This window comes from Octopus bimaculoides, chromosome 2 (assembly GCF_001194135.2).
Source record: "Octopus bimaculoides isolate UCB-OBI-ISO-001 chromosome 2, ASM119413v2, whole genome shotgun sequence".
Taxonomy (NCBI): Eukaryota; Metazoa; Mollusca; class Cephalopoda; order Octopoda; family Octopodidae; genus Octopus; species Octopus bimaculoides.
Window position 1 is genome coordinate 115,173,195 of NC_068982.1, and position 18,695 is coordinate 115,191,889.

At 33.9% G+C, this 18,695-nt stretch overlaps 2 protein-coding genes across 13 annotated transcripts in view; one reads left to right on the forward strand and one right to left on the reverse strand.

Annotated features, from left to right (window-relative positions):
- Positions 1–1,008, forward strand: part of LOC106881129 (serine-protein kinase ATM) — an 88,567-nt gene extending 87,559 nt beyond the window's left edge. For both annotated transcript variants that reach the window (XM_014931398.2, XM_014931399.2), the window contains exon 60: positions 810–1,008. In XM_014931398.2, the coding sequence (XP_014786884.1) occupies positions 810–988 (179 nt within the window). In that variant the 3' untranslated portion in view covers positions 989–1,008. The remainder of the gene's footprint in view (positions 1–809) is intronic.
- A 1,561-nt stretch (positions 1,009–2,569) lies between these two features.
- The window catches only part of LOC106881128 (sentrin-specific protease 6), a 61,296-nt gene continuing 45,170 nt past the window's right edge, over positions 2,570–18,695 (reverse strand). For all 11 annotated transcript variants that reach the window (XM_052978628.1, XM_052978629.1, XM_052978632.1 and 8 more), the window contains 9 exons: positions 15,555–15,882; positions 11,630–11,746; positions 11,178–11,309; positions 10,780–10,872; positions 9,796–9,940; positions 8,870–8,931; positions 8,191–8,259; positions 6,462–6,615; positions 2,570–4,046 (listed from right to left, as the gene is read on the reverse strand). In XM_052978628.1, the coding sequence (XP_052834588.1) occupies positions 3,897–4,046; positions 6,462–6,615; positions 8,191–8,259; positions 8,870–8,931; positions 9,796–9,940; positions 10,780–10,872; positions 11,178–11,309; positions 11,630–11,746; positions 15,555–15,882 (1,250 nt within the window). In that variant the 3' untranslated portion in view covers positions 2,570–3,896. The remainder of the gene's footprint in view (positions 4,047–6,461; positions 6,616–8,190; positions 8,260–8,869; positions 8,932–9,795; positions 9,941–10,779; positions 10,873–11,177; positions 11,310–11,629; positions 11,747–15,554; positions 15,883–18,695) is intronic.

Consider the following 18,695-nt stretch of genomic DNA (forward strand, 5'->3'; position numbering starts at 1 on the left):
TGACATGGTGATGCTTTAATGAACAGGAATGGTACAGCTACAATGTAGTTGGTTTAGGTGGACAGGGATGACAGTTACTATACGAGAGGTCTGATAGTGATACACAGGTGTTTACCATATTAGTCAATCCACTTGGCATAGTGACAATCAGCCATATTTGATAGAAATTAAAGTGAGGTCCAACATCATGGTTTCTGTAGTAATTGCAATTGGTAGAGTTAAACCTAGAATTAGTAGCTACCACATTACAATGTTGCATATGTGTATTTTATTTGTAATCATGGTCTTTGGAGAAGTACAAGTACAGTATGTTTCAACATCCTTTCTGTTAGTTCCCTGATTTGGTGACATCCACCCTCAACACCTGTCAGTAGTTCTGCTGTATGGAATCAAGCAGTTTAGGTAACCAACTTCTTCATGGAGATTCTGATTTTTTAAATCCTCACTTCTCTCTGATTACTTATAATTCTCATGTTTCGTTATCCTCTCTAATGTCATCTTGCCAGCTCTGCCTTTACTTCAACCTTAAAACTTATTTGGAGATAGAAATATGTTACCTACATTCTGATACACTCCTATGATACAGCTGATATTGCAGCCCTACCAACATAAGTGCTATATTTAGCACACTGGTTACTTTAGGCAAGGCAGCAGATCCCCAATTTAAGGAAGGGCCAAATCAATCTCACTCCATTATTATCATATCTCTAATACCTTAGTAAATTTAGACACGCAATTTCATGCTGTTCCTCTCATTGATATCAGATTGAGAAACACTAATCTAATTCGTTTGTGATTTTTTCTTATAGACAAACCCAATGTAAACCGTTTGGCTGAAAGAGTGTTGCTGCGACTACAACAAAAGCTGCAAGGTATTGAAGATGGAATTCAGTTGTCATTAGGAGGTCAAGTCAACCATCTTATACAAGAAGCTCAAAACCCTGATAATTTGTGTAGACTCTATCCTGGCTGGCAACCTTATATTTGATAAATATTTTCTATTTTTAAGTCTTGTTTTTGATTTCTTATTCTGAAAATCACTAATCACACCTCACCTGCTGTGCTGCACCAAATATAAAATTCCATGAAGTCACAGAAGTATTTAAATATTAGAAACTTCTCTCTTGGTTAGGAACACAAGTAATTTTTTTTTAGAGAATAAGCTTGAAATGGACATCCTTAATATATTAACCCTTTAGCATTCAGATGACTGTCAAATGTAATGCTAATTCATTAACACTGTTTCGAATTAAACCATTCATTATCTCAGGGCTTTGAGATATTGATATGATTATTTTTAGAATGACATTGTAGGGTAGGTGTGAGAGGCTAAATCATTTCACTTATAATACTAGCATTTTAAATATAAACTTCTGTATTAGGAAGTTTAGTTTTTCTTTTAAAGAACCAGATTGACACTTTTCAACATTGATCATTGAGCAGACAAGTGATGTTTTAGTAAACTAAGAAACATACAGCCTATACTGTTCACAATTATGTAGTTAATACAACATTTATTCAAAAGATTATCTCATAAGATGGTCACTTGAGTTGTTGTAAATAGCAGCCAAATCTCCCTCACATAATATTTAATTTAAAAGAGGACACATTAGAAAATGTAGTCATGTATACACTGTATCTGAAAAGAGAATGAAACAGTCACATTTGGAAAACTAAATCTTAGCTGTCCTGGGACTGAACAGGAAGCTAATATAATAATGGATTTCTTTTCTCATATAAATCCTGTATATTTAGGGAAAGAGGAAAATTGTAATGTTCATGCTTTTCCTCAAGGACATTAGTTTCAAGTTAGAATAGAAACTGTGTTGTATAGTTGACACAACAAAAGTGTAGGACTTAAAAAAAAGATGTGTGATTGGAGTAAGTGCTTGGCCAGGGAATAATAATGCAGTTGGAATGGATGACACAGGTTTATAGCTAACACTTAAATTTAGTCAGATACTAACAAATATCTGAATCTAGATATCCAGTACTAGATACTGCTATGGCAATTTCTGCAGTTCCCACTTATAGCTGGGTAACATCATCATGATCAAAGTACAGTATTGCAATCTTATAGAACATTAGTTCACATCCATGAAACTATTACATGGTAATCATGGACACAACTGCAGTCATTTAAAGTTTTCATGCCTATTTAAACATTTTATTTTATACATTTCATATACAATTTAACTTCAGAAAATCATTTACAAGATAAAAGTTAACATGACAATTTCTTATAAAAATATACTTAATCCCACAACTTGCTGTGCTTTTTTTTTTTTTTTTATAAACAATTGACATATTTGGAATAAAAACAGGTTTTATAAAAAGAAATTAAAGGCTAACAATTCTAAGTTAGAAGGATAGAAAATGTTTCTTTTGGCTATATATCTAAATGTTCTTGCCACAAATGGCACCATACAAACAATTTCTATCTTAAATGCAGCTAAATTTTCCACTTGCATCTCTTCAATTTGCCTTAGACATATTTACAGTTTCACACTAAATACGAACAATTTCCTATATCGATAATGTCAAAGGAAATTAGAACAGTCTCTGATAAAATTTTAATCTTGCTAACAGAATTTGCAAACTTTTATTAAATTAATAAATATAGTAGACAGGAAAATAGATTTCTTGTTAGTCTTTCAACTGAAATGTCATTTGTTTTTTCAAAATAAATCCAACTGGAACCAACATGAATTCAGGCAAATCTTAAATTCATATTGTGTGATATATAGTAGAGGTAGAAGTGATAACCCAAATAGTATCCCATGTTTATGGTGGTTATTCCAGCTAGAAAAACCAGTAAAGCCAAAGCTTTAACCAAAATGATTACATAAAAAGCAGCATGGTAAAGTAAATTCAAGGAGCAACTTTAATGAAGAATTTTTATTATTTATTTATTTATATATAATCCATTAAAATTTACTTTCTGGTAGTTTGCTCTTTGGTAAAGCTGCCCACCATAAGTTTTGTATGTGCAATACCTGCTACACTGTATCAGCAGAAAATTGCAATGTTTCTTCTGTCCAGTCATTCACTAAACAATTGTATCCTTGTAGATATGACAGTATATTCAGATGAAAGGAAGGAGTATGACACTTGCCATCTACGCAGGATTTATCACATGGGTAGGGGAATAGTAGTGGTCGTGGTAGAAAGAGAGCAGAAAATATCCAGCACACTAATTTTAGGAGAAAAATAGATTTAAAATATGGTCTCTGAGCATTTGTCAGTTGTCAATGAAGAGATCAACAAGGCACTAACAAGATGTGAAGCTCAGAGCCAATCGTACTTCTAATGAGAGCATTTTATTACAAAAATAATAAATAATCATAATAGTTTCCACAACCAGAGATAAAACATTAGTGGCTGGAACAGCAGCAGCTATTGAGAGGAAAAACATATGTATTTGTATATAATAGATCTCTGTATGTGTATGTGTGTGTGTGTGTATATATATATATATATATATATATATATATATATATATATATATATATATATATAGTACTAGTTAGAAAGAAATCAATGTAAGAAGCAAACAAGAAAAGAAAAAGAGTAGCAAGTAAGTTGTTGTGTGAAGAGGAAGAGAAGTAGTTGGTAGTGGAGATGAGAAATACCAGTGAATCAAGAAAGTAACTGCATAATCTTTCAATATCTCTTAAAAGACATTTCCTTTCAGCAGTCTTGTTGGATTGACCTGGATACCAGGTTTATTTCATAAATCAGTGCTCTGACCCATTGGCCGCCATAGCGGTGCTGCTCTCTCTTTCTCTCTCCCCCCCATCCCAACTCCAGCAAGAGCCATTGGGCAGCAGGGAACACAGTCACCCTGCTGGAAGTTGATTCGTTTATGATGGATCAGTTCCCAACAGAAATCAGCGTCAGCTTTTATTGGTAGAAGAACTTTTTTCATCCACATCTTTCTTTAAGTTCCAAATAAGTTCTTGGATCTCTTGGCGCTTTGAATTAACTTGTTCTTCAGAGAACCAGTTATGTATTCGAATAGGAATGGTGAAGTCTTTTATAGGATTCTGAAAAACAGACAAATTGAAATTTAAAACAAAATTACAAATATATGTACACACAAGTGGGGGGGTCGGCAGTAGGAAAGGTATCCAGGTAAAAAAAAACTCTGACCTAACATGCTGTTGTCTCACCTATACAAGCATTGAAAAGTAGGTGCCAAAATGGCGACTGTATATACATAATTACTTTTGTTTTTATGTCTACTTTCTTCATACTGACATCTGTTAAAGAAGGCATTGAGGCAGTATTTTACAGTTCGATGCTCATCCTTTCACTAAACCTTATTTTTCAAGTAAAGTATACTTATAGTTATTTCATTTTCTGGCATAGTTTCTAACCGTAGAAACAGTTGGATGTTTGTCATAACACCAATCATGCACTGGGTGCATTTTATTGACACCAGCACTTGAGATGTCAAGAAACAAGAATATGGAGGTAGAAACACATTGACTGAGGTGATGGGGAGAGGGAGAGAGAATCTTAGATAGTAATAGAGGTGGACAATTGTAAAGACAGAATGATGGGTGTCAATCAATAATGACTGGCCCAAAAAAGAATGATGACTGGTGTTACAGAAAGTGATGGTAGAGTGTATTAGGTACAAGTTTGATGTAATCCTTTATACATAAGCCTCATGGTAAGCCAAAGAGGCAGTGGTGGGGATGCTAGTAAAGGAAAATTGAATATGGGGTAGTCCAATAACCTTGTACAGACAAATATGGTATAGTGAACAGAAGGGATCCATAACTAGTCTTAGTTACACACACACAGGCACCACTGCATATACTTTTTATCTCTGGTTGGAAAGTATGAAAACATAGGTTAAAAACAAATTAAGATTATCAATTAATTGGCTTAGAAGAAAGCAATAAAACATTTGTGTATGATGCCTAAAACTAGCATTCCAGATATGAAGATGATTATTTTTAAAACTATTTTTTCCATCATGGCATGGAAAAAGCATAAAAAGCAGACATGGCTTACTGAGGCAGTATTCTGTGGTTGGATGCCCTTTCTGTTGTAAAGGATTATACTTGCTTTTAAAGATATTTTTCCACTAGTTTTCACGCACCGAAACTGTCAAGTCACAGGATGTAGTGCTTATGGGAGATGTAAGCAAACATCAACATTTTTACTTGTACTGTATCAATGTGAAGACACAGACAGAAGCATAAACACATATACATATCATCATCATTTTAATATGCTCTTTTCCATGCTGGTAGAGGCCAGATGAAACTTATGGAAATACTTTTTCTGAAGTTGGATGCTCTTCTTGTTGCCAACCCTCACTTGTTTCCAAGTATGGTATTATTTCCCTTAGTCTTTCAAGCAATGAAGAGCTCAATGGTTGGACATATTTGCGGAAGGTTGTAAACAAATACCATTGCATAGAAAGTGATTTTGTTTATAATTCAGTGAACATATACAGTAATCCCTCGACTATCACATGTTACATTCCAAAAAACCCTGTGATATGTGAAAATCCATGAAGTAAAAACAGTACTGTACTGTATATTTTTTTTTTTATCATTTTTATAATTTGTATATAGTTATTTTATTATAAATGCAAAACAACACCATGGAGGAATCAATGTTAGCTTAAATAATAAACCGTGATATGGCAAGGGGTTACTGTAATGTTAAGACAAAAGGAAAACACAAACGCTTACTAAGTCAGTATGAAATATTAGAAATCTCATGGAGTGGAAATGAACCTAAACTTCTGAAACCACATGTGTGTGTATGTGTACACACACATAATAGGTTTCCATCTACCGAATTTCACTGATCAGGTACTGACAATCTCAAGACTATAGTGCCTTGTGAATAAAATTTTTGTCACTATAATTTTACTGTAACATCATGTGGTAACTGGAGATTCAGTATAAGTTCAGGAATGTTACATAAAGTATACTGTAATAGCACGAATAGACAGTGTTAAGAAAAGATTGGCAATCAGGGTATGCTGCATTTTGTTCTCTGTCTTTATTTTAAATATAGTTAAAACAGTAAAAACAATTTCACCAGTTAACAGAGAGACTAGATGGATTAGGGGTTTTCAAACTGTGGTCCGCAAGGACAAGACAGGGGGTCTGTGGACAGCAAATACTTTTTATGGGCAATTTGATTTTATATATGTTTTTTAATCAAAATCTTTTAATTGACAATAAACCTATTTGTTAAATACTGTTAAATAAATAAATGTAAAAATATATGTTATTTTAAGCAAATATTTATGTATAAATTTCATAAGCGTTTATATAAGGTAAAGCCTGAAATACAAAGTCAAAAAGTTTGAAAACCCCTGGATTAGAAGACAAGCCCATTCTTCCAATAATTTACACCGATGTCTGAAGTTGTTCAATCTATTAACTTATGTGAGCATGCTGAGTGAAAAAAACAAACAAAATAATCACCTTAAAAAAGCTTTCTACATATTGCAGCACATAAACCCCACAATCACTGTAGTTGTTCTGTTGAGGTACCTTTGGAACACCTCCTTTGATGAAGTCTTTGTCAAACGTTCGTTTAGGGGTCTTCTTTCTTGTGTCCCATTCAACCTGCAAATACCTGTTTTTAAAAAAAAAAAGCCATGACTGCATCAAAAATGTAAAATGAGTTGAGAATTACCTTAATATCACAGAAAATGTCCTTCATTAAAGATGTATACATTTAATAGCTAATCTAACAAAGTACCAGCATGATTTTTTTTTCCAGCTATTTTACATTGTTTTCCTCACAGCATTTACCATTCCTTTTGCTAGCCACTCAGCTGTGAAGTAGGCATAGTACCTGTCTTTAATTGCTTGAGTGACAAGAACTTTAAATTACAGCTATTGTACCTTATACATTATTATATATTACAGCATTAAATGCTGGCTGATATTTAGATGTTAACACAAGCACAGACGTAATTAAAAGACAATCTCCTTTTATCAACTACTACTACCAACAACCATTATCATCCTCATTAATGAGGATTATCACCATCCCATCTCAAATGTCCACAATGACAAACATTACTCTATTTGCATAATTAACATCATTATACTTTCTTCACAAGACCATCATTACCAGCCTAAAGAGACTTAAAATGCTCTGTGTATTGACAAAAAAAAAAGTCCACCTTTTCAAACACCATGGCAACTATAACCATCATTCAATTATACAAAGACTGAATAATAAACTACATGCCAGCTATCTTAATATATTGAATACCATTCAATGAACTCCTGTGCCATATGAGCAGAGAACAGGCTAAGGGTTGGCATATCTGGGACATCTAACTACCTATATAAGTATGCAGGGTCAGATTTATGTATGAGCCAATATGGACAGTGCCCCCACCCCACCCCAAGACTGGAGTTGAGAGCAAGAAATAACTTGTAATTAATTTTACTTGCTTAATTTGTTTTTCAATGATTTAGCTTTCTTTTGATTTATTGGGCCCTTTTACATTTAAAAAGACATTAATTTTAACCATGGCCCTTTTTATGATTCTGATTTGAATTAGCTCTTTTTTTAAATAGTGCCTTTCAAAAAATACTTTGAGCACATGTTTTCTCCAGATATAAGAAGGCAGCCAACAGCAATACATTATGCAAAGAAATGAATATGGCATCATCAACACGTCAGAAACAATCCAAGTGCTAGCAACTATTACAGTTATGGAGTATGCAAAAAAAATTTGTAAAAAAATGAAATTATTTACAAAATTATATTTGTTTTTACAATGTACATTCCTATTGTTTATAGTCTTTGTTATTTTGCTTGTGACAGCCAGATTTGTTAATTAGTTTTGACATATACAATATGACTGACTTTAGACATCTAAACAATTGAAAATTACACAAAATCTTAGGGCCCCCAAAATCTATTGGTCTAGAGGCCCTACTAGGTCTAAATATGTATATGAACACAAGTCTGACTGAAAAACAGCAACTCATTACCCATCTCCCATGTAACAAAATGGTTTATATTTCCCAGGCAGCCATTTAGATATTCAAATTTCTAAATTTACCTACACACTATCTACCTCAATTAAAAAGAACTCATGCTAGCATGGAAGGCAGACGTTAAATGATGATGATGAATTCTTAGCTACTCCAACATTATATAACAATGTAATATAAGTGGCATACTTACTCTCGCAATGTTTTGACAACATTTGTTCGAGATGGTCCAGCCAGAGAATCAAATATCAAAATACATGGCCTACAATGAAAAATTGGTTTTATGTTAGTAACACAAGATTAACTGTACAGTTTTCTGGAGTGGCACACATTTTTCTATACTAGCAGCAGATCAAATATTGCTTCAGTTTACCCTTTTATTTGCCATGAAATAGAAATATTTTCAGTAACAAAATATAATAAAGAAAATAGAGTTAATGCATACTGCCACAACACAATGGTTGTGATAGTTTTAGAAAAGACATCTATGAAAACAAACTCAAGTAGGAACTGTCTATTTTCAACTGACTTGAAGAAACTTCAAGTGATAAACCTTGTTCAAAATACAATGATTTATCTTTAGAAAACTTTAACTCCAGCACATTCTAAACGAATGAAAAAATGAAATTAGTGTAAAAATGTAAAGATAATGAACTAATGTGAAAGGTTATAATAATTAGTTCAAAGATCTGAACTGGAGAAAACTCAAGAAAGGAAACTATTGAACTTGTAATTAGGATGGAGCAATTGCTTGACATAACATGTAAAAACTAGAACATGTATATAAAACTAGTGTCCATTACCTTTCTCTCTCTCACACACACACACACAAGCAGATTGTTTCCAATGCAAGTAAAAATGACATTACTTACTGTTTAAATCCATACAACTCTGTATAAGACTCTTTGCGTATATCACAGAGTTTAATTGGTAGCTGCAACAGAAATAGTTTTAACATATCAAATTAAAATAATAATAAAAAAAAAACGAAATTATGATTTAAAACTAGTTATGATACACGCATGCACAATAATGGTAACCCATAAACACAACAGACCAAATGATTTAATGATTACTTAATTCCAATACAAAACATACACTTTAGCATTATTATAAAGAGTTTGTCATTCTCATAATGGTTAAGCAATTAAGAACTTCACAGTAATTAAACGTATATTAGCTGAAAGGACCACCACTCCACTCCAGAGCCCACTGTATGACCTTTTACTTTGAAGGACCTTACATCCAGTAAGTGTTAAATGTAGTTTTGAAATCATTCTTTTTCTTTTACGCCCTTTTAAAGCCTAGTCAGGCTCATGGGCCCAGTTTTCCAGTTTCTATGGCGTATGTGTTCCCTCCCAGCTGGACGGGATGCCAGTCCATCGCAGCTTTACTCAAGAAACAGGAAGAAAGAGTGAGAGAAAGTTGGGGTGAAAGAGTACAACAGGGGTTGCCACCACCTCCTGCCAGAGCCTTGTGGAGGTTTAGGTGTTTTCGCTCAATAAACACACAACGCCCAGTCTGGGAATCAAAACCGCAATCCTTCGACCGTGAGTCTGCTGCCCTAACCACTGGGCCATTGCGCCTCCACTTTTATTCTACATTAAGTAATTACACCATCAAGATCTTGAAGATATGAGATAATGCATGATTAATTCAAATCAATGTGAATCAATAAACATTATGTTTGATAGAATAATCTGAACACTAATGGGTTAAAAAGCAGTTTTGTATTTATTTTCAAACACAGATATCATCTACCTCAATTACTTCTAAAAACTATAATTCAAATCCTTACTTTATTAGTTTCATCTGATGTGCCTTCTGCATGAGCATTAAGTTTCTGTAAAGTGCTGCTGTCCTGGCTGGTAAGGAATAAATAGCGGACGGCTTGAGGATGCTCCATTCCAGGGAAACAAATGATGGCCAAGAACCAATGGGCGCTAATAAAAAGCAAATTTAAGATTAGCATGGTAGAATAATAATTAGTAATATCACAAAGAAAAACTAAATTCAAGCTAAATGGAAGGTTTGTATCATCTTTCAAATTTGTCACTTGACTTTTACAAAATAAAATCAGTTGTGACTGATGCATAAGGTAGTTAAGATATGAGAAAATTTTAGATTCACTTTATAAAAGAGTTCAAAAGAAAATTATTTAGCTAGGGATTCATTTTCGTTTCAACTGTCTTTCACAAGTAAGACAAGAAAGAAATAATTTAATTCTTGGATTTAAGAATGAAAACTATTTCTTTCATTCTTAAATCCAATACTTGACTCTTTCACTTATTTCCCACACACTTAAAATAAATCTTATTTTATTATTCCTTCAATTGGTTTAGTGGATTTTATTGTTTTCATATCTATTTTTATCTACTTTATTTGAAGGAGTGATTGTGTTAATAGTGGAATGTATTTTTTGATCATAAGGATAGCAGTCCAGCACTGTAGCAGCTGGATGTGTTATGTAAGAGTACAAGTTTGATAGAGTGCTAGTGTATTGAGAGAGAAGTTAGGCATAATGTATTGAGAAAGAAGCTAAGCTAGTGTATTGATAGAGAAGTTAGTTGCTGTGTACAAGAGAGAAGACTGCATTGGTTTGGTCATGTAATGTAGATGGATACTGACACATCACTAAATGTGTATACTTCACATCACTAAAACCAGAATAGATATCTCTTTTGAAACAAAGACAAGTAGAACAAAATAACTCCATAAAATATGTAAACTATATCTGTTTAAAATATAAGACTAAGTGAATATATAAAACACAAGCACTTACTTCTCATTAATTGGTACAATAATAAAGTCCTTCTGGAAGATATCAACATGTCGTGTCCAGGTTTTAACTTGTGCATGCCTTTTAATCATTGGCCTAATCAATGAAACATTTAAAGCAAAAATTAATCTCTATCAAATCATTGATTAAATGACAAATACTGCAAGTGAACTTCCTTTCAGAATAAAGACATTTTGATAAGAGTAAAGAATAAAGTAAAATCATTCAACTAAAATGTTTACCAGGTAAACTTAGAGCAAAAAGGTAACAGGATATACTCATACAATAAATGGTAACATCTATATTACAGACAGCTAGCAATATGTAAGACAAATGACATTTCTCATTAATAAATAAATAAAACTATTACAAGAGTCAAAAGCAAAACCTTATAAACTTACGAGCAATAAGGGTCCTGATCAGAGCTGTAGGAATGCCTGTTCAATCGTTGTGTGAGACGTTTGTAAAAGAATGAACTGAACACATGAGTACGTTCTCGATCAGTCTCTGATAATTTCTCCAATACCAGATACCTTACATGAAAATATGAAAATAACAGTTTAGTACATTCCTTCAAAATTGGCATTCTGTAATCCTTAGAGCATTCATTTTCTGGTCTCAGAACATCTCTTCAAACACAAGTATAAAAGAAGTAGCAAAAATGTCGATCTTCAATTATGCAAGTATCAAATTTTACTCAACTAACAACTCAATAGAAACAATACAATTTACAACATGGCATATGTTGGCATAGTTGCATCAATATCAGTGTATTATGCAAGCAATGCAATCAATGCTAAAATATCTCAATGCTTTCTGCAAGATAAACAATTTTGTTAAAGGGAAATCTTACTTGAGGAAGAAATCAATGATGACATCATTTAGAAACTCTCCTTCATTCAAACAAAAGAAGTCTTCATTGGTAATGGTGATTCCTCCCTTTGCAGGTGGTGGAGGGTAAGTGATCAAGCTGAAAAAGAGTATGGAAAATAAATTAGGGAACAAAATTTGTGTTTTTTTTTTTTATTAATTCACCACTTACCTCCTTCAGTAGTTTCTAACAAATATCTTTAATCATCAAAAAATTTATTGTACATCATTTTTTCTATGCTAGTATGATTCAAACTCATCTTCACAGCATCTTTAATAAATGTTCACTGATGATGCCTCACATTATTACATTCAAGAAGCATCAATGATTAGTCACTGTCCTCATGTAGGGAATTTAAAAACAAAACCAGTCAGTAGATCATTTGATTATAAAGCTATTTCAGTAAATTTTCTCAACCATTACATAGTGTTATAAAAAGTAACATTTTGTTAAAAAGATAATTTCTAACACAGCTACAAAGCCAAAAATGTTTCTTTGGTGGGTGGGGGAACATTTTATTAGAGGACTGGTGCTTATTTTAATAATCCAAGAAACATGGTTAAGTTGACTTCAACAAGAAAATGCAAAACTAAGTATTTTGTCTAACAATGATATCCAACAAAAGCAGAAGATTGCATTGGTGTAAAAAAAAACATTCAATTAAATCAATTCCAATATCTGATTATTTTATTAACCCTGGATGGATAAAAGGCAAACAACCAGCTGTTTTAGTCAAGAAACAACACATTCAAACGAAGTGTTCAAAAGTAAAGTTTTGTAAGCATTATTGGATATAGTACATGCTTCACTTCATTTACAGAAGCAACAACTTGAGTAATTACTTTTTAAAGTGGAACCATGTGACTATGTCAGACTATGTCTGGAGAAAATTACGTTTTTTAAGATACTTCACTCGTTTTACAATTTTCTTAAATTACTTGTTATATCAATTTACTGTCAGTAATGTGAGTTAACTCTGTGTACAGAAAAGAATTTGGCATACAGGTTGGGATTCATCAAGGCTCAGTCCTCAGTTGCCTCCAGGCCATAATAGAGGAATTCAAGACCAGCAGCTCCTGGGAACTACTATATACTAATGATCTAGTCCTAATGGTAGATTCCATATCAGAGCTAGAAGAGAAATTCCAGGTGTGGAAGCAAAACCTGGAATCTAAGGGCCTTAAGGTTAATTTAGCAAGGACGAAGGTCCTAGTAAGCTGGAAAATTGTTCGATTAGTGGGAAAGGTATAAGCAGGAACTCTATATGGTGTACCCTGTGTAAGCTATGGATTCACAAGAGGTGCAGTGGATTAATAGGAAGGTTATCAGAGAAGATAGTGTTTGTATGTGGAAGATGCACAGGATCCATAAAAACTATAGAGACTCAGGAAATTCTCTCAAATGCCCTGATGGCTCATTAGAGGTAGTAGATAATTTCTGCTACCTAAGGGACCAAATTAGTAGTGGGGAAGGATGCACAGAGAGTGTAATAGCTAGAATAAGAATAGGATGGAGGAAATTCAGAGAGCTGTTACATCTGTTTGTCATGAAAGGTTTCTCTCTTCAAATGAAAGGAAGACCATATGATGCATGTATACAAACAGCAATTCTACAGGGTAGTGAGACATGTGCCCTGAATGCAGAGCACATGTGAAAGTTATAGAGGAATGAGGCTAGTATGCTCAGCTAGATGTGTAATGTAAGTGTACATGTTTGATAGAGTGCTAGTGTATCGAGAGAGAAGTTAGACATAGTGTACTGAGAAAGAAGTTAGTTGCTGTGTGCAAGAGAGAAGACTGCATTGGTTTGGTCATGTAATGTAGATGGATACTGACAGCTCCCTAAAGAGGTGTCAATTTCTCAAAGTAGATGGAACACGTGGAAGTGGGAGACTCAGGAAGACATGGGACTAAGCACTGAAGAATTACCTCAGGACACTGAACCTTGCAGGCTAGATGATATGAAGGACTGAGATGCCTGGTGCCCTACTGTACTCAAGAAGACTTGTACTCCACAGCAGAATTGTTAAGACCAGTCTCCCAGGTGGTGAAGATTGACCTGCAAAAGTCCTGTGCCAGTGCCACATAAAAGTGCCCATGCAATGCCATGTAAAAGCGCCTGTATAGTGCCATATCAAAGCATCCATGTGGTGCCACATAAAAGCACCCATGCAATGCCACATAAAGGCACCCAGCACACTGGAGCCTGGTGCAGCTTTCCAGCTCTGGTCAAACCATCCAACCCATGCCAGCATGGACAATGGATTTTAAATAATGATAAGGATTAATTTAACTATTATTTAATTGACAAATTCTGCACAATTATATAAGGAACTCATTATGAGTGTGTATGTGTTTACATAATGGTAGTAATCTTGATTTATAGCATAACATGCAATTTTACCTCTAGGTTTACTTCTTTGATATCCATTCAAGTTCGATTAAAAAGAAAACTGATATCAAATACAATTTGAAATCATGCACTACAATTCCATGATTAACTGCAGCTGAACGTTAATGAATAACTCATTTTATATAGTGATATTTAATCAAAATTTAAATAATTTTCCTGTTCACTGATTTTTTTTTTTAAATTGGTTGGGTAAAAGAGCTATGCCCAAGTCTATGATTAATATTTCTCTTGAACAGTTGTTATTTGAGGGCTGCAGGAAAAAAATAGGCACAGATGGAATTTGAAAATGACAATGTTCTGGAGAGGAAGGACTGGGCATAGTTTTTAGTGCAGGCCTGGAGAAGTGGCAGACAATATGAATGAGGAGACAGGTGAGATGAATAAGCCAAGTACATGAATGGAAGTTGCATGAAACAAACCAGCTTCAAAAAAAGAGGTCAGTGTAGCAACAGTAGAGCGAAGGAACAGCATGTATGTAGGTTAGATGTTGGAGCATCTTGATGACCAACTTCTTGCTAATCAATTGGGTGGCTCGTTTTATTTATTTATTTTTTTTTTTTAATGGAATAGCGTGCCTGTATGTGTAATTTGCAGCAGTGCCCCAGATGCAGGAGCAATGTTCTACATTAGGTCTTATTTGAACATCAAAGTGGGTTAATAATTATTGGGGATAGTCTTTGTGATGCAGTTTTTGCAATGTTGAAGATGTGTGTTGACTAGAAGAGATTTTCAGAATTTTAGTAGCTTTGAGGGTTCTGGTTGCATGGTGTTTATGTTTAGAGAATGGTACACTATTGTTTTCTTGATATGTATAGTAGTGGTGTCTTTGCACTGTTGAAGGATACATGATAAGCATGGCCTTAAAGGCAGATGTTTAGAAAGTCTTTGTTCATGGAGTCCAAACAGGTTTGACTTCAAGTGGTTTAATAGATGGTTTAATGAGAATGAAGGGTGGTAACATCTGTGTAGGAGCAGGCATTGTTAGAGGTGACAGCAAGTAACATTATGTATAAAAGGAAGAGTGTGAGGGATGAAAATGAACTGTGCAGCACATAAAAGTAGATAGAGTGTTGATCATAGAAAACTCCTTTAACATACACCTTAATGGTGTGTTCTGACATGAAACCACCAGTCAGGTATGGGATCGATGTAATTGGCTGTTCCCACCTCCCAAATCTATAGCTTTAAGCCTATGTTAGAAACTATGATTATTATTATGATGACAGAATTGGTAACACTCCTAACAAAATATCATATAGTATTTAATTACATTAATTTGTAAGGTGTTTAAATTGTGATGGAGTTAACTATTTTTTTTTTTATCACTCTGCAGTCAATAAATTAACAATGGTCAAATACTGAAATTGATTAAATTCACTATATACCTCCCTCAAAAATGTGTATCATATAAAAATTAGAAATTTTATCATCATCAAAGGTTTTACAATTATATTCCACAAATGGGAGGAAAAAAACTTGCACCGGATATACATACTTTTCTACAGGTCCTGAAAAACCCATATTAATTGGAGGAGATGCATCTGGATATAATGATAAAGCAGCTTCAAATGAGCTAGGAGGGTATGGATTCTCTGTTTCTACTGAAGACAATGGTAATAGTTGAGATAGATCAGGACAGCACTCAGCCAACTTCTGATTCGCTTCTCCAATTGTTATTGCCCTAAAAATTTCTGGTTCTTGACTATTTCTATTTTGTGACTGAATCTTTTGAAATTTTTGAAAGATCTCAATTAGAGGCTTCTTCAACATCATAAGCTTACTACTGGGTTGTAGAAGCATAACAATGTAACGATGTGTAGCATCTGAAATATAAGAAAGACGTGCAAAAACTGAGTATTGAACAGATTTAGAATTCCTGCAAACAGTTGTGTATTAAAAGTGTTACACAGGTGCATGTGTTAAAAGTGTGTGTGTGTGTTGAGATTGTTTTACGTGTGTGTGTAATGAATGTTCTACATGTGTGTTTAGAGTATTACACAGGTGTTTGTATGTGTGTATTAAGTGCTATGCATGTGTATGAGTAAATAGTGTTAGATAAAGTGTTGTACAAGTATGTGTGTTAAGTGTTACACTGACATGTATGAGTTAATAACATTGCATGGATGTGTGGGGGTTAATAGTGTTACACAAATGAGCATGTATGTTAACAGTGTTATATAAAATATTAGTGGATAGAAATATAAGAAAATATAGACTTCCAAGAAAATGATTTTCAACCTTCATATGAATAATGTAAACTCAGACAATTCAAGAAAATGGGGACTATCTGGCTAAATATTCTGATGCATTAGACATAGAGGAAAGAAAAACTTCATGACTAACTGTATTAATTTGTAAAATACCACCTCCCCTATTTGACAATCTACTTTTGGTTTTCTGGATTGTTAAGCTGAACAAACAGCAAATAAATGATCCAATCTTATGCAATAGATAATATGTGGCAGTAGTTACAAACCAAACCAATGGAGTAAGAGATGGTGTACTACTGAGCTTCACAATGTATATATTTTAAATTCTGATGATTTCTAGAAAAAGGAAAACAGAGTATGAATTTGGATACTATATAGAAATGAATATGATATACCCAGCTTAAAGTGTTTTTACCATGTATAATTTGGCAAATTCTTTAGCTCTCCTAATTTACTTTGCAATCTTTTAAAAGCAGACACTAATGCATAAAGTAGAACCAGCTATCTATCTAGGAAGGGAAGTCCTGTGATATTCCTTAGGAAAGTCTCATTATACAGAATAGTGCTTTGCTTTAAAGTATGCGGCATGCTAAAACTGATGTAAAGTTTATCTACTAATTGTTTACCAGGCACTACAAATATTTCCAAGAAAAATAAAACATAATTCTCCAAGTGTGGCTATTCTCTATTCTTCACACCTTTCAGTACCTAGGTTGTAATACCGGTAATAAAGCCCACCAAGAGAAGTTTATTACAACATTCTGCAAAAATGCATTCAAAACTGACATATTCTATCCTTTCTCATTGATGTAGTACTTTTAATGTACAATGCCTAGCTACCCATCTGTATAAGTGAGATCTGAACAGACTTTTTTTTTGTTTTTTTTTTACTCTGATCATAACTGAGGCATTGGTAAACTAACATTAATTGCTAGGGAAGACAGTGAAAGAGTCGAAAAACTTATGATGATAAAAATAGAAACTAATATGTAATAAAATGTAACAGACTGATATCTGGGTATAATACTATTAAAGCAATGTATAGATGAACAACTGTTATATCAAAACTTGTAATAGGGACCACACACTGGAATATCTGTAAGGTGTGTTCATGTTAATTTTGATAGTCTTTTTTTTTATCAGGAATTTTCAAGTTTTTTAAAATATTAACTCATTATATTGGCAGTTCTGAAAGGCAACTGTAATATTTTACTTGTGGAAATAGTATAGTTACATTTTAATATCTTTCCAGCTAATTCATTAAAATATATAAAAGAAAGTAGCATAAGCTGGCAAAGAATTTTTAGCTGACTAGAACCCCATCCCTCCTACCTTCTTTAATCCATCTCAACCATTCCTCCCATCGGCAATCAGCTCAGTCCCTACTGCCTGTTCAAATTACATATCTAAATGACACGCAAAAAAAGTCTCAGGTATGATTTCTTTGCATGTCATCTTATACAGGATTATATAATGCTTCTGCCTTTCTCAAAGGCATGACTAATTTCAGATAATCTAAGTAGGAATCAATACTAAATCTTAAACTCTGTTTACAGTTACCACCATGGCACATAAACCTTCCAAGAGAGCAACTGTTTACAGATGACAGTATGTTTATTGCTCATATGTCACAGCAAATGTAAGAATAACAGTGTGTGTGTGTGTGTGTGTGTGTGTATGTGTGTGTGTGTGTATGTGTGTGTATGTGTGTGTGTGTGTGTGTGTGTGCGTGCGTGCGTGCGCACAAATATACATATCATACATTTGATTTCAAAATGTAACTACATGTGGGTCGTTGGCGATTTCCCCCCCCCCTTCCTTTCCTATTGGTCTTTCCACTGTCTCCTGTTTCTGACGGAGAGCTTTGCTTGAAACGTAAAACCACCTTTCTTTCCTTCCCTGAGCGTCTGCTAATACTTTGCATGTACCATGTCTTCTTGTTGTTTTTTTCTTGATGTGTTTGATCTTCGTTTTTCTTTCTTTTTTTTATTTACTATACCTATCTCATTATCTTTAGTTTTTAACATCCACTTTCCATGCTCACATGGGTCAGATGGCATTTCGTTGAAGCAGGCAACCCTCATCTGCTTCTGGTAAGGGTAATATTTCTCTATGACCAGGCATGTTTTCATAGAAGATTAAAAACAAAGGACACCACTCCCATTCATTTACAAATATCATGCAATGTCAAGGCAAGGAGACAGCACTACATACATACACTCATACATTAATACACGACAGACTTGTTTTTCATTTTCATCCACCAAATCTACTCACAATGTTTTGGCTGGCTCAGAACTATAGTAGAAGAGGCTTGCACAAGATGCCATGCAGTGGAACTGAACTCACAACCATGTGGTTGGAAAGCAAACTTCTTACCACATAACCATGCCTACTTTTTTTTGTGTGTGTGTGTGTGTATATAT